We start from the raw sequence: 26,045 nt of genomic DNA, 5'->3' as shown, positions 1-26,045 counted from the left end.
CTTGGACTCTGTCTTTACCTCTTGTTTTGGTGAAGCAGCCGGCATAATCAAAGACCCCACCCACCCGGGACATTCTCTCTTCTCTCCTCTTCCAATCGGTTAGAAGATACAGGAGCCTGAGGGCACATATCACGAGACTTAAGGACAGCTTCTACTCCACTGTGATAAGACTATTGCATGGTTCCCTTATACAATGAGATGGACTCTGATCTCACGATCTGCCTTGTTGTGACCTTGCACCATATTGCGCTGCACTCTGTAGCTGTGACAATTTACTCTATACATTTACTGTTTTTACCTGTACAACATCAATGTACTTTGTACTAATTCAATGTAACTGCACTGTGTAATGAATTGACCTGCACGGTCGGTTTGTAAGACAAGCTTTCACTGTACCTCGGTACAAGTGACAATAATAAACCAATATCAATGCCAAAACTGTCTTGGCTTGAATCATGAATATTGCACAAAGAACTTATCAATCTTCTTCCTTTATTTTTCATATGTTAAAATACAACAGGAATTTATGTTTGTAAGCCTAAGTACTTATCATGTAGCTTGTTTTGTGGGGGGGGGAATAATTTGCTTTCTGATTTTGCATTTATAAAAAAAGTTTTGAAGTCTTGCGCTGCCTGGGGTGGTGGTGGAGGTAGGTACATTGTTCAAATTCAAGGGATTACTAGATAGGCACATGGAGGAAGTTAAAATAGTGGGATATTTGGGAGGAAGGGGTTAGGTCGTCTTAGGCGAAGTATAAAGGTCGGCACAATATTGTGGGCCGAAGGGCCTGTATTGTGCTGTACTGTTCCATGTTCGATGTTCTAAGTGTAACTGGGCTGATTGTTAAGTTTGAGACGACACAAAAAATTGTGGAGTTCTGGACAGTGTGGGAGGTTGTCAAAGGATGAAGCAGGATATCGATCAGCTACAGAAATGTGGGCAGAGAAGTGGCAGATGGAGTTGAATCTTGGCAAGTGTGAGGGTTTGCACTTTTGGAGGTCAAATGGCCGGGGAAAGGGTACAGTTAATGTCAGGGCCCTTAACATCACTGATGTACAGATGGATCCTGTGATCCAAGTCCACAGCTCCCTGAAAGTGGCCACACAATTAGACAGGGTGGTGAGGAAGGCGTACGGCACTCTTGCCTCCATTAGTTGGGGCGTTGAATCTGACAGTCAGGAAGTCACGTTGCAGCTGTAGAAAACTCTAGTTAGCGGGCACTTGGAGTATTGCGTGCAGTTCTGGTCGTCAGGTTACAGGAAGGATGTGGAGGCTTTGGAGAGGGTGCAGAAAAGATTCACAGGTTAGAGAGTGTTAGGTGTAAGGAGAGGTTGGACAAATCGTGTGGACAGACCACCGCTGAGAACCCCCCCGCCCCACCACCACCATCACCACCACCACTTTGCTGGCGAACTTCATCCTTCACCGTCGTTAGGGGATGTCGCTCGGCATGTTGACGGCGGAGTCACAGGGTCGCTCTCCAACTCTGACCTCCTCGTCGGCGAAGGCCAGGCGGAGCGTGGCGGCTGGGGAGCGCCTGAAGACCTGACGGACGTCGCGGCCGACGAAGACGTAGAGAAGGGGGTTGAGGGCGCTGTTGAAGGAGGCCAAGTGAAAGGTAAAGAACATCCACAGCGTGGGAACAAGTTGAAAGGCCCGGAGAAGGCGGCAAACAGTGATGGGAAGCCAGCAGATGATAAAAGCCGCCACCACGGTCACGATGAGGACGACGGGCTTCCTGGACTTGGAGAACTGTTTCCCGCGCAGCTCCCGGGCAATCAGGAGGTAGCAGGAGGCCATGATCACAACGGGGAGGCCGAAGGTGAAGACGGCCCGACCTACCTGCAACGAGACGCAGGCCTTGTCCCCGAGATGCGGGTCAATCAGCCAGGACAGGAAGATGGGCAGGCAGGTGAGGAAGGCCAGGCCCCAGGCCCCGAAGCAGGCCGCACGCACCCAAGCCAGGCGCAGGTGTTGGCAGAACCAGATGGGCCGAGTGACGGCCAGGCAGCGAGAGATGCTGATCAGGGTCAACAGGAAGATGCTGGAGGACATGTTAAGATTGACGGCACAGAGGAGGAACATCTGGAGGAGGTGGTCTCGGCGCCAGGATTCAACCGAGAAGCCGGCCAGCTGCAAGGGGAGGGTGAGGCAGTAGGTCAGGTCCGCCACAGCCAGGTTCAGGAAACACACCGTGTGGACGTTCCTCTTCATCTTGAAGCCCGTCACCCAGACGACCGCGCCGTTGCCGGGGACGCCCAGCAGGATGCTGAGGAAGAATAAGATCTGGGACAAGATGCTTAGCGCTGGCGACAGGTCGTCTTGGAAATCGTGGGTGGAGTTGGACCGGTCTGCGCAGAGTGACATGGTGGGTCTGGTGGGAGAGATATTGTGGAGGTGAGAGGGGTGGGGAATGGAGGGAGGGGTACCGAGGGAGGGAGGGAGAGGACAGAAGGGGTGTCACACTGAATGGAAACAGGCCCTTCGGCTCAACACGGCCATACCGACCTTATTGCCCATCCACACCAATCCCATTTGCCCGCATTAGGACCATATCCCTCTACACCTTGTCTATTCAAGGGTCTCTCTAAATGCACCTTAAACGTAGTCACTGCGTCTGATTCCACCCCCTCCTCTGGCAGCACCTTCCTGATATAAACCAGTCTCTTTGTAAGTAAAAGCCCTACCCCTCATATCCCCTTTAACCCTCCTCCTTCGCTCCTGTAACCCCTGCCCTCCTGTTCATACCCCCACAGTGGGGAAACAGGTTCTGACTATCTCCCCTGTCTCTGTCTCTCGTGATCTGATATACTCCTAGCGGGTAACCGCTCAGCCTGCTTCGCTCCAGGGTAAACAATGCGAGCCTCTCCGATCTCCCCCCAGCACGAAAGCCCTCCAATCCAGGCAACGTCCTGGAGAATCTCTTCAGCGCTCTCTCCAGCCCAACCACACCCTTCCTGTGGTTTGGTGACCAGAACTGCACCCACAACTCCAAGTGCCGTCTAACCGGTGTTTTGGAAAGTTTCAACGTAAAGTCCCAACTCTTGTATTCACTGCCCCGACCTGTGAAGGCAAACATGCCGTACGCCTTCCTCACCACAATATCTATGTCAATGATATGGCTTAGAATGTCCAAGGAATGGACAGTAAGTTTGCAAATGACACTTAATCAGGTGGTATCTTTGACAGTGAAATGAGTTTATCAGGATTTACAGAGGGATCTCGATTATCTGGGTCAGTGGGCTGAGGAATGGCAAATGGAGTTTAATTCGGATAAATGCGAGGTGTTTCATTTTGGGAAGCCAAACCAGGGTCGAACTTTCACAGTGAACGGGCGGGGTCCTGGGGAGTGTTGCTCAACAGAGGGATCTTGGAGTACAAATGCATGGTTCCCTGAATGTGGCGTCACAGGTAGACAGGGCGGTGAAGAAGGCGTTCGAGATGCTGGCCTTCGTCGGTCAGGGCACTGAGTATAGAGATTGGGGTGTTAGGTTGAAGTTGTACAAGACGTTGGTGAGACCGTATTTGGAAAATTATGTTCAGATTGGTCACCCTGCCAGAGGAAACCTGCCATTAAGCAGGTAAGAGTGCAGAGGGAGATTTCGGAGGATGGAGAGAAAAGGTTTAGAGGGATATGGGCCAAATGCAGGCAAATGGGACTGGCTTAAATGGGAATCTCGGTCTGCATGCACCAGTTGGGCCGCAGGGCCTCTTTCAGTGCTCTGTGACTCCATGGACTTGAACCCCTTCGTCTCTCTGTTCATCAACCTTCCTCACACCCTCCCATTCACTATATACGTCCCACCCCGATACGACTTCACAAAATGCATCACCTGGCGCTGGTCGGGATTAAATTCCATCTGCTGACTCTCGGCCCGACTTTCCAAGGGATCTGTCTCCTGCTGTAGCCTTGGACGCCCTTCCTCCCCGTCCACAACACCACCGACTTTCATCTCCTCCACAGACTCATTAATCGTACCTCCCACATTCACATCCCGGTGGTTAATGTGCACCACAAACAGCAGAGATCCCAGCACCGATACCTGGGGTACACCGCTGGTCACAGACTCCCAAATACAAATCATCCTGCCACTCCCTCCCCACTCTGTCCCCTATCACCAAGCCAACTGTGGATCCAAATAGCCATCTCCGGGATTCCCACCCGGAATCCCTCCTCCTAACCTGGGACTCTGCTCTCCCTCGAGATGCTGCCAACCTTCCCCGGAATCTCCGGCTCAGTCCGTGGTCCTGGACACCTCCGGACAGTGGGACTGGGATCCAAAATCGTTACGATCACAAGGAACTAACCTGGATCAGGAACTGCACAGTAAAGGACAGCGGGATACTCCGCGGATCAAGGTGGATCGCGGAAGATTGACGTGTGGTGGAGTTGGGGAGTGGTCCGGAGTGGGGACTGTGTCCAGCCTGAGTCTGAGACACGGGTCTGTCGCCTGGGGAGGGACTCACACTCTGTAGGGTCGAAACTCCACGCAGCTCAGTTTGAGGAATTTGGGTCGATGACACCAGGAGATAACACTGAACAGCAGAGAACAACGAAACATTTCTTTAATTCGGAGAAGCAACAGAGGAAATGAATATCAGTGTGTCAACTGTGTCTTGGGGTGTGTGATGGGACGGTGCGGAGGGAGCTTCACCCTGTGTCTGACCCCGGGAGTGCGTGATGTGACAGTGTGGAGGGAGCTTCATTCGTTTTCCAAAGATATTTTATTACAAAGTTAAATTCCAAAATATTAGAGAACTGCAATTATTTCTGCTTCGGATTCAGTACTCAAGATGCACGAGATCCACAGAGACTGGTAGTTTGGATTCTGAATTACTTGCCCATAGAATACAGAGGGTCGTGGTGGAGGGTGTTATTCTGGCTGGTGGTCTGTGACCTGTGGTGTTCCGCAGAGATCAGTGCTGGGACCTCAGTTGTCGTTGATATATATTAAGGATTTCAGTCAAAATATATCTAGGTGGATTAGAAAGTTTACGCTGTCCAATTCCACACGCCCGCGTTCAGACACAGAGTGAAACTCCCTCCACACCGTCCCATCACACACTCCTGAGGTCAGACACAAGAGTGAAGCTCCCTCCACACCGTCCCATCAAAACATTCCCGGGGTCGGACAGAGAGTGAAGCTCCCTCCACACCGTCCCATCGCACACTCCCAGTGCGCGGGACAGACACAGAGCTCCATTTTTGTCTGTTACTTCTCAAAATTAAAGAAATGTTTTGTTGTTCTCTGCTGTTCAGTGTTATCTCCTGGTGTCATCAACCCAAGTTCCCCAAAATGAGCTGCTTGGAGCTTCAAACCCACATAGTGTGTGTTCGGGATACTGAGTGACGGTCCCGTGAGGCTTCATGGGGGCAGCTGAGAAATACGAAGGGGATGATTACCCGTAGAACCATAGAACAGTAAAGTACAATGCAGGCCTTGCCTCCCACAATGTTCTGCCGACCCTTAAACCTCGCCTGACTATCTAAGCCCTTCCTCCCACATTTGCCCCCATTATAAATTCCTCCATATGCTGATCTACCGAATTTGACCAATGTACCTGCCTCCACCACCAAAACGGGCAGCGAATTCCATGCTCCAACGACTCTTTGGGTCCTGCCTTTAACTTTGTACTCCGCCTTGGAGTTTGTCCTTCTAAACTGTAACACTTCACACTTCTCCGGATTGAACTCCATCTGCCACTTCTCAGCCCAGCTCTGCATCCTATCAATAACCCTCTCCAATTCTGCATCCACACAGCCAAGCCTCCCTGGATCACTTGCCCTCTCACCTTCTGTAGAATCCTACCATGTGGAACCTTGACAAATGCCTTACTAAAATCCATGTAGACCATATCTACTGCACTGCCCTCATCAATCTGTCTGATCACCTCCTCAAAGAAACCTATCAGGCTTGTGAGACATGATATGCCCTTCACAAAGCCAGTCTGGCTGTCCCTAATCAGACCATGATTCTCTACATGCTCATAGATCCTATCTCTAACAAACCTTTCCAACAGCTTGCCCACCACAGACGTCAGCCTTACTGGTCTGTAAATTCCCTGGACTATCCCTACTAACTTTTTGAATAAGGAGACAACGTTTGCCAAGGCCTTTTCATGTCCCCTTCTTGCTCTCCTCACCCCTTTCTTAAGTTCCTTCCTTGCTACCCTATATTCCTCATGAGCCCTATCTGATCCTTGCTGCCGAAAACTTGTGTATGGTGCCTTCTTCCTCATAACTAATAGTTCCACCTCTTGTCACCCGCGGTGCCTTCACCCTGACATTCCTTCTCTGCCTCACCGGGGCACATCTATCCCTCACATCCTGCAAGATATCCCTGAACAACGACCACATCTCCATCGTACATTTCCCTTCAAAATTGTCATCCCAATTCACACTTGCAAGTTCCAGCCTTATAGCCTCATAATTTGCCCTTCCCCAATTCAATATTTCCTGTCCTCTTTGCGCCTAACCTTGTCCACGAAGATGCTAAAGGTTAGGGCGCGGTGGTCACTGTCCCCCAAATGCTCACACACTGGGAGATCAGTCTCCTGACCCGGTTCATGAGCTAACACTGGATCCAATATGGCTGTCCCTCTAGTCAGCCTGTCAACATACTGCGATAGGAATCTATTCTAGACACAGTAGGCAAACTGTGCCCCATTTAAACCTTTGGTACTCCGCAGATGCCAGTCAATATTTGGGAAGTTGAAGTCTCCCGTGAAAACAACCCTGTTATATTTGCACCTTCCCAAATTCTGCCTCCCGATCTGCTGCTCAGTGTCCTTGCTGCGACCGGGGAGCCTAGAATGACCCATGCCCTGGAAGCGTTTGATGGGACGGTGCAGAGGGAGCTTCACTCTCTGTCTGACACCAGGAGTGTGTGATGGGAAAGTGTGGAGGCGGCTTCATTCTTTTTCCAAAGAAATTTTATTACAAAGTTAAATTCCAAAATATTAGAGAATTGCAATTATTTTGGCTTCGCATTCAGTACTCAAGATGCACGGGATCCACGGTGATTACTCGTCTGGATTCAGAATTACTCGCCCATAGAATACAGAGCGTCGTGGTGGAGGGTGTTTTTTCTGGCTTGTGGTCTGTGACCTGTGGTGTTCCGCAGGGATCAGTGCCGGAACCTCTGCTGTTGGTGATATATATGAAGCATTTGGGCGAAAATGTTGTTGGGTGGGTTCGTAAGTTTAAACTGTCCCATCACACACTCCCGGGGTCAGACACAGAGTGAAGCTCCCTCCACACCGTCCCATCACACACTCCCGGGGTCAGACACAGGGTGAAGCTCCCTCCACACCGTCCCATCACACACTCCTGGGGTCAGACACAGAGTGAAGCTCCCTCCACACTGACCCATCACACAATCCCGGCGTCAGACTCAAAGGTTAAGCTCCCTCTGCACTGTCCTATCACATGCTCCCGGGGTCAGACAAAGAGTGAAACACCGTCTGCACCGTTCCATCACACACCCGGGGTCAGACACAGAGTTCAGCTACCTCCGCACCGTCCCATCACACACTCCCGATGTCAGACACAGATGAAGTTACCTCTGAACAGTCCCAACACACACTCCCAGGGTATGGGTCAAACACATTTTTATCTGTTACTTCTCAGAAATAAAATAAATGTTTTGTTCTCTGCTGCTCAGTGTTATCTCCTGGTGTCATCAACCCAATTTCCCCAAACTGAGCTGCTTGGAGCTTCTGACCTACAGAGTCTGTTCCTCTTTCAGCAGATGTTGTTTCAATCAATCTGGTGCCTCCACCACCTCCTCTGGCAGCCCGTTCTAGGCACCCACCATCACCTGTGTAAAAACGTTACCCCGCACAGCTCCCTGAAACTTTCCCCCTCTCTCCTCAAATGCATGCCCTCCGGTATTTGACATTTCTACCCTGGGGAAAAACACCCCCACTGTATCTGCCTCTCATAATTTTTCAAACCTATATCAGGTCTCCCCTCAACCACCGACACTCCAGAGAAGTTTCTCTGACCTCTCAGGACACGGATTGCGACATCGCTGCCGTTGACGACACAGGGCTGGGTGAGGGATGGCACTGGCAGCTAAATGTCCCAGGGCACATGTGCTGTGGGTGAGACAGAGGTGGGTTAAAGGGAAGGGGTGGGGGTGTGAGGGAGTTGCATTCCTGGTGAAGGAGAACATCAGGTATCCCAGATACTGAGTGACCGTCCCGTGAGGCTTCATGGGGGAAGATGAGAAATAAGAAGGTGATGCACACCCGTAGAACCAGAGAACAGTAAAGCACAATATAGGCCCTTCGGCCCACCATGTTGTGCCGACCCTTAAACCTCGCCTGACTACCTAACCCCTTCCTCCCTCAAATCACCCATTTAAAATTCATCCATCTGCTTACCTAACAATTTCTTGAATTTGACCAATGTAACTGCCTCCACAAAAGCCCCAGGCAGCGCATTCCATGCCCCAGCCACTCACTAGATAATAAACTTATCTCTGATATCTCCCTTGAACTTCCCACTTCAACATGCTCTAGAACATTAATCTTAACAACACTGTCCTCAGCGACATCAGTGTCCCTCTCCTTGGAGAATACTGAATAGGTATTCATTGAGGACCTCACCCACTTCCACAGCCTCCAGGCACATCCTCCCGCCTTTATCTCTAATCGGTCCTACATTTACTCTCGTAATCCTTCTGCACTTCACATAAGTGAAAAACGCCTTGGGGTTTTCCTTAACCCTGATCGCCAAGGCCTTTTCATCTCCCCTTCTTACTCTCCTCAGCCTCTTCTTAAGTTCCTTCCTTGCTTCTCCATATTCCTCAAATGATGTATGCTGCCTTCTTCCGCCGAACCAGATCTTCCAACTCTCTTCTCACCCATGGTTCGCTCACCCTGCCACTCCTTCTCTGCCTCACCGGGACAAATTTATCCCGGACATCCTGCAAGAGATCCCTGAACAACGACCACATCTCCATCGTACATTTCCCTTCAAAAATGTCATCCCAATTCACACTCGCATGTTCTAGCCTGATAGCCTCATAATTTCTCCTTTCTCAATTCAATATTGTCCTGTCCTCTTTAAATCTATCCTTGTCCATGACGATGCTAAAGGTTTAGGAGAGGTGGTCACTGTCCTCCAAATGCTGACCCACTGAGAGGTCAGTCACCTGACCCGGTTCATTACCTAACACTAGATCCAATATGGCATTCCGTCTTCTCGGCCTATCAACATACTGCGAAAGAAATCTATCCTGGATACACTTAACAAACTCCTCCCCATCTGAACTTTTGGTCCTAAGCAGATGCCAATCAATATTTGCGAAGTTCAAGTCTCCCGTGATAATAAACCTGTTATCATTGCACCTTCACAAATCCTGCCTCCCGATCTGCTGCTCAATATCCTTGCTGCTACCGGGAGGCCTATAGAATGACACATGCCCTGAAAGTGTTAGACGAGACGATGTCGAGGGAGCTTCACTCTGCTTCTGACCCCGGGAGTCTGTGATGGGACGGTGTGGAGGGAGTTTCACTCTGTTTCTGACCCCGGGACTGTGTGATGGGACGGTGTAGAGGGAGCTCACTCTGTGTCTGACCCTCCGTGTGTCTCCTCACCGCCACTCCCAGGGCATTACATCCTCACCGCCCCTCCCGCCACTCTCCCTCCTCACCGCCTCTCCAGCGGCGCTCCCTCCCAACCGCCCCTTACCGCGGCGCTCTCTCCTCACCGCCCCCCGTGCGGCCCTCTCTCCTCGACGCCCCTTCCCTCGGCTCTCTCTCCTCACTGCCCCTCCCACATCGTCACCCTCTGCCGGGCCTTCAGTCCCCTGGGACCGCAGTTCCGGCATTTCCTCCCGGGACCCCTCCTCCTCACCGTGGACACTGCTCTCCCTCGAGGTTCATCCTACCTTCCCCGGAATCTCCGACTCAGACCGTGGTCCTGGGCACCTCCGGATTGTCGGACTTAGATTCCAGATCGTTGCGACCAGGTCCGGTGTGCGGACTGGGTCCCGTCTGAGGCTGAGGGACGGGTCAGACGCCGTGGACAAGACTCACAACCTGAGGGGTTGAAGCTCCAAACAGCTCAGTTTGGGGAAGTTGGGTCGATGACACCAGGAGATAACACTGAACTGACTCAGCAGAAAACAACAAAATATTTCCTTTATTTCTGAGAAGTAACAAACAAAATGAATTTCTGCATGTAACCTGTGCCCTGGGGTGTGTGATAGGACGGTGCGGAGGGAGCTTCACCCCGTGACTGGCCCAGGGAGTGTGTGATGGGTCGGTGCGGAGGGAGCTTCACCCTGTGTCTGACCCCGGGAGTGTGTTATGGGACGGTGTGGAGGGAGCTTCATTCTTTTCCGAAAGGAATTTTATTACAAAGTAAAACTCCAAAATATTAGACAACTGCAATTATTTCGGCTTCGCATTCAGTACTCAACATGAACGGGATCCACGCTGACTGGTAGTCTGGATTCAGAATTACTTGCCCATAGAATACAGAGAGTCGTGGTGGAGGGTTTTATTCTGGTTGGTGGTCTGTGACCTGTTGTATTCCGCAGGGATCAGTGCTGGGACCTCTGTTGTTGGTGATATATAGGAAGGATTTGGGTGAAAATGTAGTTGGGTGGGTTAGTAAGTTTACACTGTCCCCTTACACACCCCAGGGGTCAAACACAGAGTGAAGCTCCGTCCACACCGTCCCGTCACTCACTCCCGAAGTCAGACACAGGGGCAAACTCCCTCTCCAACGTTCCATCACACACCCGGTGTCGGACACAGTGTGGAGCTCCCTCCACACCGTCCCATCACACACTCCCAGGGCACCCGTTCAGACACAGAGCTTCATTTTTGTCTGTTACTTCTCAAAGTTAAATACATGTCTTCTTGTTCTCTGCTGTTCAGTGTTATCTCCTGGTGTCATCAAGCCAACTTCCCCAAAGTGAGCTGCTTGGAGCTTCCAACCCACACAGTGTGAGTTCCTGCGTCTGCAGACGTTGTTCCAATCCATCTTCTGCCTCCACCACCTCCTCTGGCAGCCCGTTCCAGGCACCCACCACCCCCTGTGTAAAAACGTTCACCCTCACATCTCCTTGTACCTTTCCCCCTCTCTCCTCAAATGCATGCCCTCCAGTATTTGACATACGTACCCTGGGGGAAAAGACTCCCACTGTCTACCCTGTCTCTGCCTCTCATAATTTTATAAACTTCTGTCAGGTCTCCCCTCAGCCTTCGACACTCCAGAGAAAACCCACCACGTCTGTCCGACCTCTCAGGACACGGATCGTGACATCGCAGCCGTTACCGACACAGGACTGAGTGAGGGATGGGACTGGCGGCTAAATGTCCCAGGGCACAGGTGCGATGGGTGGTATAGTGGTGGGATAAAGGGAAGGGGTGGAGGTGGGAGGGAGTAGCATTCCTGATGAAGGAGAACATCAGGTGTCCGGGACGCTGAGTGACCGTCCCGTCAGGCTTCAAGGGGGCAGCTGAGAAATAAGAAGGTGATGATCACCCGTAAAACCGCAGAACCATAGAACAGTACAGCACAATACAGGCCTTCCGTCCCACAATGTTGTGCCGACCCTCAAACCTCGCCTAAGACTATCTAACCCCTTCCTCACACACATACCCCATTATAAATTTCTCCATATGCTGATCTAACAATCTCCTGAATTTGACCAATGTACCTGCCTCCACCACCACACCAGGCAAAGCATTCCATGCCCCAACAACTCCCAGGGTAACAAACTCCCTCTGATATCTCCTTTGAAGTTTCCACCCATTACTTTAATGCGATGCCTTCTTGAGAAAGAGGTGCTGGCTGTCCAATCTATCTATTGCGCTCAATATTTTTTATACATCTAAAATGTCTCCCCTCATCCTCCTCCTCTTCAAAGAATAAAGCCCATCTCCCTGATTCTCTCCTCATAATCCATACTCTCCAAACCAGGCAGCATCCTGGCAAATCTCCTCTGCACCCTTTCTAATGCTTCCACATCCTTCCTATAATGAGGCGACCAGAACTGGCCACAGTACTCCAAGTGTGGTCCAACCAGAGTTTTGTAGAGCTGCATCATTACCTCGCGGCTTATTATCGTGGGATCATTATCTCGATCCCACGACTTATGAAAGCTAACACCACAAAATCTTTCTAAACTATCCTATCCACCTGTGAGTTAACTTTCAGGGATCTCTGGACATGGAACTCCAAGTCCCTCTGCTCCTCCACACTACCCATAATCCTGCCTTTAACTTTGTACTCCGCCATGGAGTTTGTACTTCAAAACTGTACCACCTCACTCTTCTCTGGATTGAACTCCATCTGCCACTTGTCAGCCCAGCTCTGCATCCTATCAATATCCCTCTGCAATCTTCTACAGACATCCAAACTATTCACAACACCACCGACCTTTGTGTCGTCTGCAAACTTGCCAACCCACCCTTATTCCCCCTCATCCAAGTTATTAATAAAAATCCTGAAATATAGAGGTCCCAGAACCGATCCTTGTGGGACACCGCTAGTCACAGCCCTCCAATCTGGATACACTCCCTCCACCACAACCCTCTGCTTTCTACAGGCAAGCCAATTTTGAATCCACACGGCCAAGCCTCTCTGGATCCCATGCCCTCTGACCTTGTGAAGAAGCCTACCATGTGGAACGTTGTCAAATGCATTACTAAAATCCATGTAAACCACATCTATTGCACTGCCCTCATCGATCTGTCTGTTCCCCTCCTCAAAGAATCCTATCAGGCTTGTGAGACATGATCTGCCCTTCACAAAGCCATGCTGGCTGTCCCTAATCAGACAATGATTCTCTAAACGATCATACATCGTATCTATAAGAATCCTTTCCACCAACTTGCCGACACAGACGTCAGGCTCACCGGTCTGTAATTCCCTGGACTATTCCTACTACCTTTTTTGAATAAGGAGACAACATTTGCCACCCTCCAATCCTCCGGTACCATTCCCGTGAACAACGAAGACTCAAAGATCTTAGCCAAAGGCTCAGCAATCTCCTCCCTCGCCTCACGCAGCAACCTGGGTAATACTCCAGAAGGCCCCGGGGACTTATCTGTCCCAATATTGTCTAACAGCTCCAACACATCCTCTCTCTTGATATCTGCATGCTCTAGAACATTAACCTTACCAACACTGTCCTCAGCGTCATCAAGGCCCCTCTCTTTGATGAATACTGAAGAGAAGTATTCATTGAGAACCTCAGCTACTTCCACAGCTTCCAGGCACATCTTCCCACCTTTGTCTCTAATCGGTCCTACCCATACTCTCCTCATCCTGTTCTTCACATGTGAAAACACCCTTACGATTTTCCTTGACTTTACTCGCCAAGGCCTTTTCATGTCCCCTTCTTGCTCTCCTCAGCCCCTTCTTAAGTTCCTTCCTTGCTACCCTATATTCCTCATGAGCCCTATCTGATCCTTGCCCCTGAAAACTTGTGTATGCTGCCTTCTTCCTCATAACTGATTGTCCAGCTCTCTTGTCACCCACGGTGCCTTCACCCTGCCGTTCCTTCTCTGCCTCACCGGGGCACATCTATCCCTCACATCCTGCAAGATATCCCTGAACAACGACCACATCTCCATTGTACATTTCCCTTCAAAATTGTCATCTCATTTCACACTTGCAAGTTCTAGCCTTATAGCCTCATTATTTGCCCTTCCCCAATTCTTTATTTTCCTGTCCTCTTTGCGCCTAACCTTGTCCATGACGATGCTAAAGGTTAGGGCGCAGTTTTCACCGTCCACCAAGTGCTCACCCACTGAGAGCTCAGTCTCCTGACCCGGTTCATTAGCTAACACTGGATCCAATATGGCTTTCCCTCTAGTCGGCCTGTCAACATACAGCGATAGGAATCTATCCTGGACACAATTACCAAAATCTGCCCCATTTAAACCTTTGGTACGAAGCAGATGGCAATCAATATTTGGGAAGTTGCATTCTCCCGTGATAACAACCATCTTATATTTGCACCTTCCCAAATTCTGCCTCCCAATCTGCTGTTCAATATCCTTGCTGCTACCAGGGCACCGATAGAATGACCCAGGCCCCTGAAGCCTGTGATGGGACGGTGTGGCGGGAGCTTCACTCTGTGTATGACACTGTGTCTCTCCTCACCGCCTCTCGTATGGCAGTCCCTCCTCACCGCCTCTCCCGCGACGCTACCTCCTCACTGCCCCTCACGCGGCATTCCTTCCTCTCTCCCCTTCCTCGGCACTCCCTCCTCACCGCCCCTCCTGCGACGCTCCCTCAATGTCTCCGCTTCCCGCGGCGCTCCCTCCTCGCCGTCCCTTCCCGCGGCTCTCTCTCCTCACTGCCCGTCCCTCATCGTCACCCACTGCCATGCCTTGGGACCCATGGGACCCCAGCTCCGGCATTCCCTCCCGGGACCCCTCCTCCTCACCTTGGACCCTGGTCTCCCTCGAGATGCAGCCCACCTTTCCCGGAATCTCCGGCTTAGTCCTTTGTCTTGAGCACCTCCGGACAGTCGGACTCGGGTCCCAAATTGTTACGACCACAAGGAACGAACCATGATCAGGAACTGCGATTCGACGGACGGTGGGATTCTCCGCTGATCCAGGTGGGTCGGGAAGGGCGACATGTGGTGGAGTTGGACGCTGGTCTGGGAGAGGTCCGGAGTGGGGACTGGGTCCCGTCTGAGGCTGACAGACGTGTCAGTCGCCTCGGGAGAGACTCACGCCCTGTGAGGTCGAAGCTCCAAGCAGCTCAGTTTGGGGAAGTTGGGTTGATGACACCAGGAGATAAAACTGAACAGCAGAGAACAACAAAACATTTCTTTTATTTTTGAGAAGTAACAGATAAAATGGAGCTCAGTGTCTGATCCATGTCCTGGGAGTGTGTGACGGGACGGTGCGGAGGGAGCTGCACTCTGTATCTGACCCCGGGAGTGTGTGATAGAACGGGGCAGAGGGAGTTTCACTCTTTGTCTGACCCGGGGAGTGTGTGATGGGACAGTGTAGAGCGAGTTTCACTGAATCTGACACTGGTAGTGTGTGATGGGACTGTGTGGAGGGAGCTTCACTCTGTGTCTGACCCCGGGGGTGTGTATTGGGACAGTGTAAACTTACTAACCCACCCAACTACATTTTCACCCAAATCCTTCATGTATATCACCAACAACAGAGGTCCCATAACTGATCTCTGCGGAACACCACAGGACACAGACCACCAGCCAGAATAACACCATCCACTACGACCCTCTGTATTCTATGGCAAGTAATTCTGAATCCAGACGAGCAGTCACGGTGGATCCCGTGCATCTTGAGTACTGAATGCGAAGCCAAAATAATTGCAGTTGTCTAATACTTTGGAATTTAACTTTGTAATAAAATTTCTTTGGAAAAAGAATGAAGCTCCCTCCACACCGTCCCGTCACACACTCCCGGGGTCGGACACAGGGTGAAGCTCCCTCCGCACCGTCCCGTCACACACTCCCGGGGTCAGACACAGGGTGAGGCTCCCTCCGCACCGTCCCGTCACACACTCCCGGGGTCAGACACAGGGTGAAGCTCCCTCCGCACCGTCCCGTCACACACTCCCGGGGTCAGACACAGGGTGAAGCTCCCCCCACACCGTCCCATAACACATCCCTGGGCATAGGTTACAAAAAGAACGTCATTTCCTCTGTTACTTCTCTGAAATAAAGGAAATGTTTTGTTGTTCGCTGCTGTTCAGTGTTATCTGTTGGTGTCATCGACCCCCAAACTGACCTGCTTGGAGCTTCTACCTCACAGGGTGTGAGTATCTCCCGAGGCGACTGATCCGTCTCTCAGCTTCAGACATGACCCAGTCCCGACTCCGGACCTCTCCCAGACCAGCGTCCAACTCCACCACACGTCGCCCTTCCCCGATCCACCTGGATCCGCGGAGAATCCCACCGTCCGTCGCAGCGCATGTCCTGATCAAGGTTCGTTCCTTGTGGTCGCAACGATTTGGGACCCGAGTCCGACTGTCCGGAGCTGTCCAGGGCCACGGACTGAGCCGCAGATTCCGGGGAAGGTGCACTGCATCTCGAGGGAGAGCACAGTCCAAGGTGAGGAAGAGGGGTCCCGGAAGGGAATCACGGAGCTGGGGTCTTAGGGGACTCAATGTACGGCAGAGGGTGACGATGAGGGATGGGCGGTGAGAATGGGGCGCCGAGGAAGGGGCGGCGAGGAGGGGGCGCAGCGTGAGGGATTGTGTGAAGGGAGGGTCGCGGGAGTGGTTGTGAGGAGAGAGAGCCGCGGGACTGGCGTTGAGGAGGGAGCGCCACTGGAGGGGCTGTGAGGAGAGACACAGAGGGTCAGACACAGAGTGCAGCTCCCTCCACACCGTCCCATCACACACTCCCGGGGTCAGACGCAGAGTGAAGATCCCTCCACACCGTCCCATCACACACACCCGGGGTCAGACGCAGAGTGAAGATCCCTCTACAGCGTCTCATCACACACTGCCAGGGCATGGGTCATTCTATAGGCCTCCCGGTCGCAGCAAGGATACTGAGCAGCAGATCGGGAAGCGGAATTTGGGAAGGTGCAAAAATAACGGGGTTGTTATCACAGGAGACTTCAACATCCCAAATATTCATTGGCATCTACTTAGGACCAAAGGTTTAGATGGAGCAGAGTTTGTTAAGTGCCTCCAGGATAGATTTCTTTCGCAGTATGTTGACAGGCCGACAAGAGGGAATACCATATTGGATCTAGTGTTAGGTAATGAAACGGGTCACGTGACTGGTCTCTCAGTGGGGCAGCATTTGGGGGACAGTGACCACTGCTCCCAAACCTTTAGCATCGACATGGACAGGGACAGGTTTAAAGAGGACAGGACAATATTGTATTGGGGTAGGGCAAATTATGAGGCTATAAGGCTGGAACATGCGAGTGTGAATTGGGATGACATTTTTGAAGGAAATGTACGATGGAGATGTGGTCGTTGTTCAGGGATCTCTTGCAGGATGTCAGGGATAAATTTGTCCCGGTGAGGCAGAGAAGGAGTGGCAGGGTGAAGGAACCATGGGTGAGAAGAGAGGTGGAATATCTGGTTAGGAGGAACAAGGCAGCATACATAAGGTGAGGAATATAGGGTAGCAAGGGAGGAACTTAAGAAGGGGCTGACGAGAGCAAGAAGGGGAGATGAAAAGGCCTTGGCGATTAGGATTTGGAAAACTCCAAGGCATTTTTCACTTACGAGAAGAGCAGAAGGATGACGAGAGTAAATGTAGGACCGATTAGAGCTAACGTCGGAAGATGTGCCTGGAAGCTGTGTAACTGGGTGAGGTCCTCAATGAATACTTCTCTTCAGTATTCACCAAGGAGAAGGGCCTTGATGACGCTGAAGACAGTGTTGAGAAGGTTAATGTTCTCGAGCATGTAGATATCAAGAGAGAGGATGTGTTGGACCTGTCAGAAAATATCAGGCCAGGTAAGTCCCTTGGGCCAGACGAAATGTTCCCCGTCCTGCTCCGTGAGACGAGGGAGATTTCTGAACCTTTGTCGAGGATATTTGAGTCCTCGTTGTCCACGGGAATGGTACAGGATTGGAGGGTGGTAAATGTTGTCTCCTTATTCAAAAGAGGTAGTAGGGATAGTCCAGGGAATTACAGACCAGTGAGCCTTACGTCGGTGTGGGCAAGCTGTTTGAAAGGATTCTTAGAGATAGGATCTATGAGCATTTAGAGAATCATGGTCTGATTAGGGACAGCTAGCATGACTTTGTGAAGGGCAGGTCAAGCTTAAAAGGATTCTTTGAGGAGGTGAACAGACAGATTGATGAGGGCAGTGCATTAGATGTGATCAACATGGATTTCAGTAAAACATTTGCTAGGTTTCCACATGGTAGGCTTCTTCAGAAGGTTCGAGGGAATGGGATCCAGGGAGGCTTGGCTGTGTGGATTCAAAATTGGCTTGCATGTAGAAAGAAGAGGGTTGTGGTGGAGGGGATGCATCCATATTGGAGGTCCGTGACTAGCGGTGTCCCACCGGGATCAATTCTGGCACCTCTACATTTCGTGATTTTTATTAATAACTTGGATGAAGGGGTGGAGGGGTGTGTTGGCAAGTTTGCAGACGACACAAAGTTCGGTGGTGTTGTGGATAGTGTGGATGACTGCAGAAGCTTGCAGAGGGATATTGATAGGATGCAGAGCTGGGCTGAGAAGTGGCAGATGGAGTTCAATCCAGAGAAGTGTCAGATGGTACACTTTGGAAGGACAAACTCCAAGGCGGAGTACAAAGTTAATGGCAGGATTCTGGATAGTGTGGAGGAGCAGAGGGATCTGGGGGTCCATGTCTACAGATCCCTGAAACTTACCTCACAGGGGGATAGGGTAGTTAAGAAAGCTTATGGGGTGTTAGCTTTCATAAGTCGTGGGATCGAGTTTAAGAGCCGCGAGGTAATGATGCAGCTCTACAAAACTCTGGTTAGACCACACTTGGAGTACCGTGTCCAGTTCTGGTCGCCTCATTATAGGGAGGATGTGGAAGCGTTGGAAATGGGACATAGGAGATTTACCAGGACGCTGCCTTTTTGGAGAGTATGGAAAATGAGGAGAGACTAGGGGAGCTAGGGCTTTCTTCTTTGGAGAGGAGGAGGATGAGGGGAGACATGATAGAGGTGTACAAAATATTATGAGGAATAGATAGAGTAGACAGCCAGCGCCTCATTCTCAAGAGGGCATGGCATTAAAGTAACGGGTGGGAAATCAAGGCAGATATCACAGAGAGGTTCATTACCGAGGTAGTTTTGGGGGCATGCAATGCGCTGCCTGGGCCGGTTGTGTAGGCAGGTACATTGGGCAAATTCAAGAGATTGCTCGATAAGCATATGGAGAAAATTAAAATGGGTGATGTGAGGGAGGAAGGGGTTAGATAGTCAGGCGAGGTTTAAAGGTCGGCACAACATGGTGGGCCGAAGGGCCTGTATCGCTGTTATCTGGTTCTACGGGTGAACATCCCCTTCTTATTTCTCAGCTGCCCCCATGAAGCCTGACGGGACGGTCACTCCAGATGTTCTCCTTCATCAGGAATGCAACTCCCACCCCCACCCCTTCCCTTTATCCCACCTCTATCAAACCCATCGCACATGTGCCCTGGGACAGTTAGCTGCCAGTCCCATCCCTCACCCAGCTCCGTGTCGGTAACGGCTGTGATGTCGCAATCCGTGTCCTGAGAGGTCGGACAAACTTGGGTTGTTTTCTCTGGAGTGTCGGAGGTTGAGGCGAGACCTGATAGAGGCTTGTAAAATTATGAGAGGCAGATACAGGGTAGACAGTAGGGGTCTTTTCCCCCCAGAGTAGAAATGTCAAATACCGGAGGGCATACATTTGAGGAGAGAGGGGGAAAGTTTGAAGGAGATGTGCGGGGTAACGATTTTACACAGGGGATGGTGGGTGCCCAGAGCGGGCGGCCAGGGGAGGGGGTGGAGGCACCAGATGGATTAGAACAACATCTGCCGAAGGAGGAACTCACACCCTGTGGGGTCCAAGCTCCAAGCGGCTCAGTTTGGGAATGTTGGGTTGGTGACATCAGGAGATAACACTGAACAGCAAAGAACAACAAAACATTTCTTTTATTTCTGAGAAGTAACAGAAAGAAATGGAGCTCCGTGTCTGACTCATGCCCTGGGAGTGTGCGATGGGAGGGTGTAGAGGAAGCTTCACTCTGTGTTCGACCCCATCAACGTGTGATAGGACGCGGTAGACGGAACTTCACTCTGTCTCTGACCCATGTCCTTGGAGCGTGTGATGGGACAGTGTGGAGGGAGCTTCACTCTGTGTCTGACCCCGGGGGTGTGTAGTGTGACAGTGCAACCTTACGAACCCACCCAACTACATTTTCACCCAAATCCTTCATATATATCACAAACAGAGGTCACAGCCCTGATCCCTGCGGAACACCACAGTTCACAGACCACCAGCCAGAATAACACCCTCCACCACGATCCTCTGCATTCTATGGGCAAGTAATTCTGAATCCAATCGACCAGACACGGTGGATCCCGTGCATCTTGAGTACTGAATGCGAAGCTGAAATAATTGCAGTTCTCTAATATTCTGGAATTTAACTTTGTGATGAAATTTCTTTGGAAAAAGAATGTAGCTCCCTCCACACCGTCCCGTCACACATTCCTGGTGTCAGATACAGAGTGAACTCCCTCCACACCGTCACATCACACACTCCCGGGGTAAGACACAAGGTAAAGCTCCCTCTCCACTGCCCTATCACACACTGCCGGGGTCAGACACAGCGTGAAGCTCCCTCCACACCATCCCATCACACACTGCCGGGGTCAGACACAGCGTGAGCTCCCTCCCCACCATCCCAACGCACACTCCCGGGGTCAGACACAGAGTGCAGCTCCCTCCACACCGTCCCGTCACATACCACAGGTCACAGGTTACATACAAAACGTCATTTCCTCTGTTACTTCTCAGAAATAAAGGAAATGTTTTGTTGTTCTCTGCTGTTCAGTGTTATCTCCTGGTGTCATCGACCCAATTTCCTCAAACTGAGCTGCTTGTAGCTTCGCCGTCACAGGGTGTGAATCTCTCCCGAGGCGACTGACCCGTCTCTCAGCCTCAGACGGGACCTAGTCCCCACTCCAGACCTCTCACCAGCTCCACTACACGCCACCCTTCGCCGATCCACCTGGATCCGCGGAGAATACCGCTGTCCTTCGCTGGGCAGCTCCTGATCCAGGTTAGTTCCTTGTTGTCGTAACGATTTTGGATCCGAGTCCGACTGTCCGCAGGTGCCCAGGACCACGGACTGAGCCGGAGATTCCGTGAAAGTTGGGTTGCATATCGAGGGAGAGCAGGGTCCAAGGTGAGGAGGAGAGGTCCCGGGATGGAATCCCGCAGATGGCCAATTGGATACACGTTTGGCTTGGTGAATTGGGGGCAGAGTGGTGAGGGGGTGGAAGGATGATTTGTATTTGGCATCCTGTAACCAGTGGTGTTCCCCAGCGATTGGTGCTGGGATCTGTTTGAGGTTCATATGCACCACGAGGATGTGAATGTGGGAGGTACGATTAGTGAGTCTGTGGAGGAGACGAAAGTCGGTGGTGTTGTGGACGGCGAGGAAGGGAGACCGAGGCTACAGCGGAGACAGATCCGGTGGAAATTCGGGCGGAGAGTCGGCAGATGGAATTTAATCCCGACCAGCGTAAGGGGATGCATTTTGGGAAGTCAAAACGTGGTAGGACCTATACAGTGAATGGGAGGGTGCTGAGGAACGTTGATGAGCAGAGAGGCCAAGGGGTTCAAGTCCATAGAGTCACACAGCACGGAAACAGGCCCTTCCGCCCAACTGGTCCATGCCGACCGAGATTCCCATCTAAGCCGGTCCCATTTGTCTGCATTTGACCCATATCCCTCTAAACCCTTCCTATCCATGTATCTGTCCCAGTCCCTTTCAAAAGTTGTTAATGTACCTGCCTCAGCCATTGCCTATGGCAGTTCCTTCCATATATGGACCGACCTCTGGGTGAAAAAAGTTTCCCCACAGGATCCAATTAAATCTTTCCCTTCTCTCCAATCCTGTGCCCTCTGCTTCTTGATTCCCCAACCCTGAGTATAAAGGCCGTGCGCCTTCACCCTGTCTCTGCCCCTCATGATCTTATACACCTCTATGAGATCACCCCTCATTCTCCTACGCTCCAGTGAAAACAGTCCCAACCTGCACAATCTCTCTCCATAACTCAGTCCCTCGTGTCCCGGCAACATCCTCATAAATCTCCCTCTGCACTCTTTCAAGCTTAATAGCAACTTTCCTCTGGCAGGGTGACCCAAACTGAACGTAGTATTCCAAATACGCGCTCACCAACGTCTTGTACAACTGCAACGTAACATCTCAACCTTTGTACTTAATGCACTGACTGATGAAGGCCAGCGTGCCGAATGCCATCTTCACCGCCCTGTCTGCCTGTGACGCCACTTTAAGGCAAGCAGATATTTGTACTGCAATGTCCCTCTGTTCTACAACACTCCCCAGGACCCCACCATTCACTGTGAAAGTTCTACCCTGGTTTCTCTTCCCAAAATGAAACACCTCGCACTTATCCGAATTGAACTCATTTTGCCATTCCTCGGCCCACTGACCCAGATCCCTCTGTAAATCCAGATAACCACCTTTATTGTCGACGACACCATCTAATTAAGTGTCATTTGCAAACTTACTGAGCATGCCTTGGACATTCTCATCCAAATCACTGACATAGATATTGTGGTGAGGAAGGCATACGGCATGTTTGCCTTCACAGGTCGGGGCAGAGAACACAAGAGTTGGGACGTTACGTTCTAACTTTACAACACACGGGTTGGGCCGCACTTGGAGTTGTGTGTGCAGTTCTGGTCACCACACCACAGGAAGGATGTGGTTGGGCTGGAGAGAGCGCAGAGGACATTCCCCACGACGTTGCCCGGATTGTAGGGCTTTAGTGCTGGGGGGAGATCGGAGAGGCTGTGACTGCTTTCCCCGGAGAAAAGGAGGCTTAGTGGTGACCCGATTGGAGTATATAAGATCACGAGAGGCAGAGACAGGGTAGATAGTCAGAATCTGTTTCCCCACGGTGGGGGTATAAACAGGAGGGCAGGGGTTTCAGGAGAGGGGGAGGAGGTTTCAGGTGGATCTGAGGGGTGGGTTTTCTTACACAGAGAGTGATTGATATCAGGGAGGTGCTGCCAGAGGCGGGGTGAAATCAGAGCAGTGACTACGTTTAAGGGGCATTTAGACAGACCCTTGAATAGACAAGGTATAGAGAGATATGGTCCTAATGCGGACAAATGGGATTGGTGGAGATGGGCAAAAGGTCGGTATGCACGTATTGGGCCGAAGGGCCTGTTTCGGTTCTGTGTAACCCCCCTTCTTTCCTCCCCCTCCCTCCCACCTCTCTCACCTCCACAATATCTCCCCCACCAGACCCACCATGTCGCTCTCCGGAAACCGGTCCAACTCCACCCTCGGTGGGAACTTCTCGTCCAGCGATTACACCCCCGGGGACCTCAGCATCCCGTGGAGAGCGTCCACCGTCTTATTCATCATCATCACCGCCCTCACCTTACTGCTGGGCGTCCCCGGCAACGGCGCTGTCGTCTGGGTGACGGGCTTCAAGGTAAAGAGGGGCGTCCACACCATGTGTTTCCTGAACCTGGCTGTGGCGGACCTGAGCTACTGCCTCACCCTCCCCTTCCTGGTGTCCTCCTACTTCGTTCTAAGACCCTGGCCCCAAGATAAATTGCCCTGGGTGTTCCTCCTCTCCGCCATCGCTCTCAACACGTCCGCCAGCGCCTTCCTGTTGACCATGATCAGCATCTTCCGCTGCCTGGCCGTCACTCGGCCCATCTGGTTCCACCAACAGCTGGGCCAGGCTTGGGTGCGTCTGGCCTGGTTCGGGGTCTGGGGCCTGGCTTTCCTCGCTTCCTTACCCTACTTGCTGATTGAGCAGGTTGACCTGTATTTCGGGCAGAAGACCTTGGCAGTGTTGGACGTAACTTGGGCCGTCTTAACCTTCGGCCTCCCCGTTGCGATCATGGCCGCCTGCTACCTCGTGATTGGCCGGGTGCTGTGCAGGGACCAGTTCACCAAGTCCAGGAAGCCCGTCCGCCTCATCGTGACCGTGGTGGCGGCCTTTATCGTCTGCTGGCTCCCCAGCACTGTTTGCAGCCTTCTCCAGGCCTTCTCCCAACCCGTTACCACTGAATGGAACTATATTACCTTCGGCTTGGCCTCCTTCAACAGCGCCCTCAACCCCCTTCTCTACGTCCTCTCCGGCCGCGACCTCCGGCAGGTCTTCAGGCGCTCGTTGGCCGCCTCGCTCTACCTGGCCTTCACCGAGGAGGGAGTCCCGGTTGGGGAACGTTCCACCTGACCCCGCGGACCAGGACTGAAGGACACCCCCCACCCACCGTATTGTGGTCATGGCTGTCCTCGCGTGACACCATTGACCACCTGGTCAAAAGTCGCATCACTGTCAATCAAGGTCTGGCTCCACCCACCCATTAGTGCACACCCTTGACCATTGGCCCCTGTAAACACCTTTGTACCTGGCCCTGAGCCATTGGCTTGCTTGAATTACCTGGGCTGGACCACCCAGCCCTCCAGCACTATAAGGCGTGCCGCATGGCCTTGGTATGCTCTCTTTTCATTGCTCCAGGAATCGTGAAACAACGCTGAAGAGAATTTTGGTAAGAGTGTGCACTTCTACGAGGCTTAGGAGCGTCCTAAGTAGTTTCAGGGGAGCACTGAGCCGAGGGGTCAGACATCGTATTGTTGCCTGCTTGACCATTTGTAGCCAGTTTGTTGTGTGTTTGTGTGTGCGTGTGTATCTCACCCTTGTTGCGATATCACCCACGTTCGCGATCACACGTGTGTGTGTGTGTGTGTGTGCATTTATTCCCTCGTTTGTCTCTGTGAATAAATCATTTTTAACTCCAAAGACTGTATCCAGAGTATTTGCCCTTTAAGACCTTACGAACTTGTCTTCCAACATTTAGCGCTGTGAGCAGGGTCTTAAAGGTCTTGGCTGGACACAGACGCGGAGAAGGATGTTTTGGTACGGGGAAGAAGACCAGCGTAGGTACTGAGGATAGGATTCCCGGGTGGACCGATGAGACTGAGGGATTTGGGAGCTCGGCCAGCATGCTGGCAGTCCACGGATCGCCAGTGGACTGGGCTGAGCAGTTAGATCTATGTAGTGAAAAACTGGGCACCACGTGGTCGCCCTCCTCCTGAAGTCGGGGTTCCCCAAGGCCACAGGGCGTCAAAGGGGTGCCTTCTGGCTGTTTGTGTCCCTCCTAAGACACCAGGCTGGGATTACTAGCCAGTTGCAGAATACATGTCTCCAGAAGGAACGGGAGATGGAGATGATCCAGCAGTGGTGCTGGGCGCTGCAGGAGGCAGCTCAGACTGCCCAGACCCGAGCCAACGACCCCGAGGCCAGGGGTACTGAGGTCGCCTGCAGGCTGATTCAGCTGCAGCAGGCTCAGGCAGCCCGCTTGTCTGGCTGGCAACTAGACCCGTTTAAAATCTGAGCCTTGGTCCAGCGAGGCGACAAGCTGGAAGAATGACTTGGGGATGGATGAGGATGAGGAAGGGGTACACGAGGAGCCCGAGCCCTGTCACACCAACTCCACCCCCCCCCCCCCCCCCCCCCCCCGCCCTACGCATCCGAGCTCCTGCAGGCTCGACCCGTCATCAAGCGGTCTCAGGTCCGCCACAGAAGGGAAGCGAGTCAGGATGGGACCCCCCGCTGGAAAGGTGTCCGCTGTGTCACCGAGACCATGGAGACCCGGGATTTCTCCATCAATGAGCTCACCCAGCTGGCGGATCGGTACCGCCAGCGGTCGAGCCAACAGCTGGCCCCGTGGCTGCTCCCCACTGAGATGAGGGGGCTGCCAACGTGAGCCTCTCACCAGGAAGCGAGAGCCCCGGGGAGCTTGTCAGACCAACAGAGCATTAATAACGGTCTGCGAGCGCCACAGGGACGGATGGGGGACACCGCTACCCTGTGGGATCAGGTAGTGGCCGCCGTGAGTGTTCAATACCCTACCCTCCTCGAGTGGGATTTGTACGGGCGACCACAGTGGAGCTCGGTCAGTGAGGGCACGAGGGTCATCCGGGACTGGGCACTAGTGACCGGCATTTACACGGGGACGGGCGACCTCGAGCTATTAGAGAATACCACAGCGACCAGTGAGCTAGCGGGGTACCTGGTCGCCACCGCGCGCCCCGACCTGAGGCTAGTGGTCCTGCCCCTCATGGGAAGGGCTAGCGGGAAGACCGTATGGGGAGCCATCAGTCTGCTGGAGGGGCTAGGGTACATGCAGCGAGGGGCGCTCACCCAGGTCCGCAGAGCGGAGACGAGGGCTGAGGAACACGAGCCCCCGTCCCACGTGTAAACTTTGTACTTGGACCTGTTGCGTGCAGGGGTGGACTGCGCTTGCATGGATGGGATCCTGCGCGATCTCTACGCGCGCTGGAAGGAGCTCTGTGTGGGGGGGGGGATAGTCCGGCCGGGGGAAGATCCACAG

The 26,045-nt window shown here is 52.2% G+C and overlaps 2 protein-coding genes across 2 annotated transcripts; one reads left to right on the top strand and one right to left on the bottom strand.

Moving 5' to 3' along the window:
• Positions 1-577: 577 nt before the first annotated feature.
• On the bottom strand, positions 578-14,676 carry LOC127566616 (C3a anaphylatoxin chemotactic receptor-like). The gene is made up of 2 exons (XM_052009114.1): positions 14,421-14,676; positions 578-2,374 (listed from the first exon to the last, which is right to left on the bottom strand). Exon 2 carries the CDS (start codon positions 2,365-2,367, stop codon positions 1,432-1,434), a length of 936 nt encoding a protein of 311 aa, XP_051865074.1. The 5' UTR covers positions 2,368-2,374; positions 14,421-14,676; the 3' UTR covers positions 578-1,431.
• Positions 14,677-22,942: 8,266 nt separating this feature from the next.
• Positions 22,943-25,046, top strand: LOC127566558 (C3a anaphylatoxin chemotactic receptor-like). The gene is made up of 3 exons (XM_052008973.1): positions 22,943-23,863; positions 24,510-24,592; positions 24,815-25,046. The coding sequence occupies exons 1-3, from the start codon at positions 22,943-22,945 to the stop codon at positions 25,044-25,046; spliced, it is 1,236 nt and encodes a 411-aa protein (XP_051864933.1).
• Positions 25,047-26,045: the final 999 nt, after the last annotated feature.

The sequence above is a fragment of the Pristis pectinata genome, chromosome 43 (assembly GCF_009764475.1).
Source record: "Pristis pectinata isolate sPriPec2 chromosome 43, sPriPec2.1.pri, whole genome shotgun sequence".
Lineage (NCBI taxonomy): Eukaryota > Metazoa > Chordata > Chondrichthyes > Rhinopristiformes > Pristidae > Pristis > Pristis pectinata.
The sequence above is the reverse complement of the archived record's forward strand: the minus strand, read 5'-3'. Positions and strand labels throughout refer to the sequence as shown.

Excerpts from the sequence above, each read along its gene's own strand:
- LOC127566616 (XM_052009114.1), bottom strand. The coding sequence starts at position 2,367 with ATGTCACTCTGCGCAGACCGGTCCAACTCCACCCACGATTTCCAAGAC.
- LOC127566558 (XM_052008973.1), top strand. The coding sequence starts at position 22,943 with ATGTCGCTCTCCGGAAACCGGTCCAACTCCACCCTCGGTGGGAACTTC. Across the intron at positions 23,864-24,509 it reads TCACCGAGGAGGGAGTCCCG|CGCTGTGAGCAGGGTCTTAA; the intron begins GTTGGGGAACGT and ends TCCAACATTTAG. Across the intron at positions 24,593-24,814 it reads GGGGAAGAAGACCAGCGTAG|ACACCAGGCTGGGATTACTA; the intron begins GTACTGAGGATA and ends GTCCCTCCTAAG.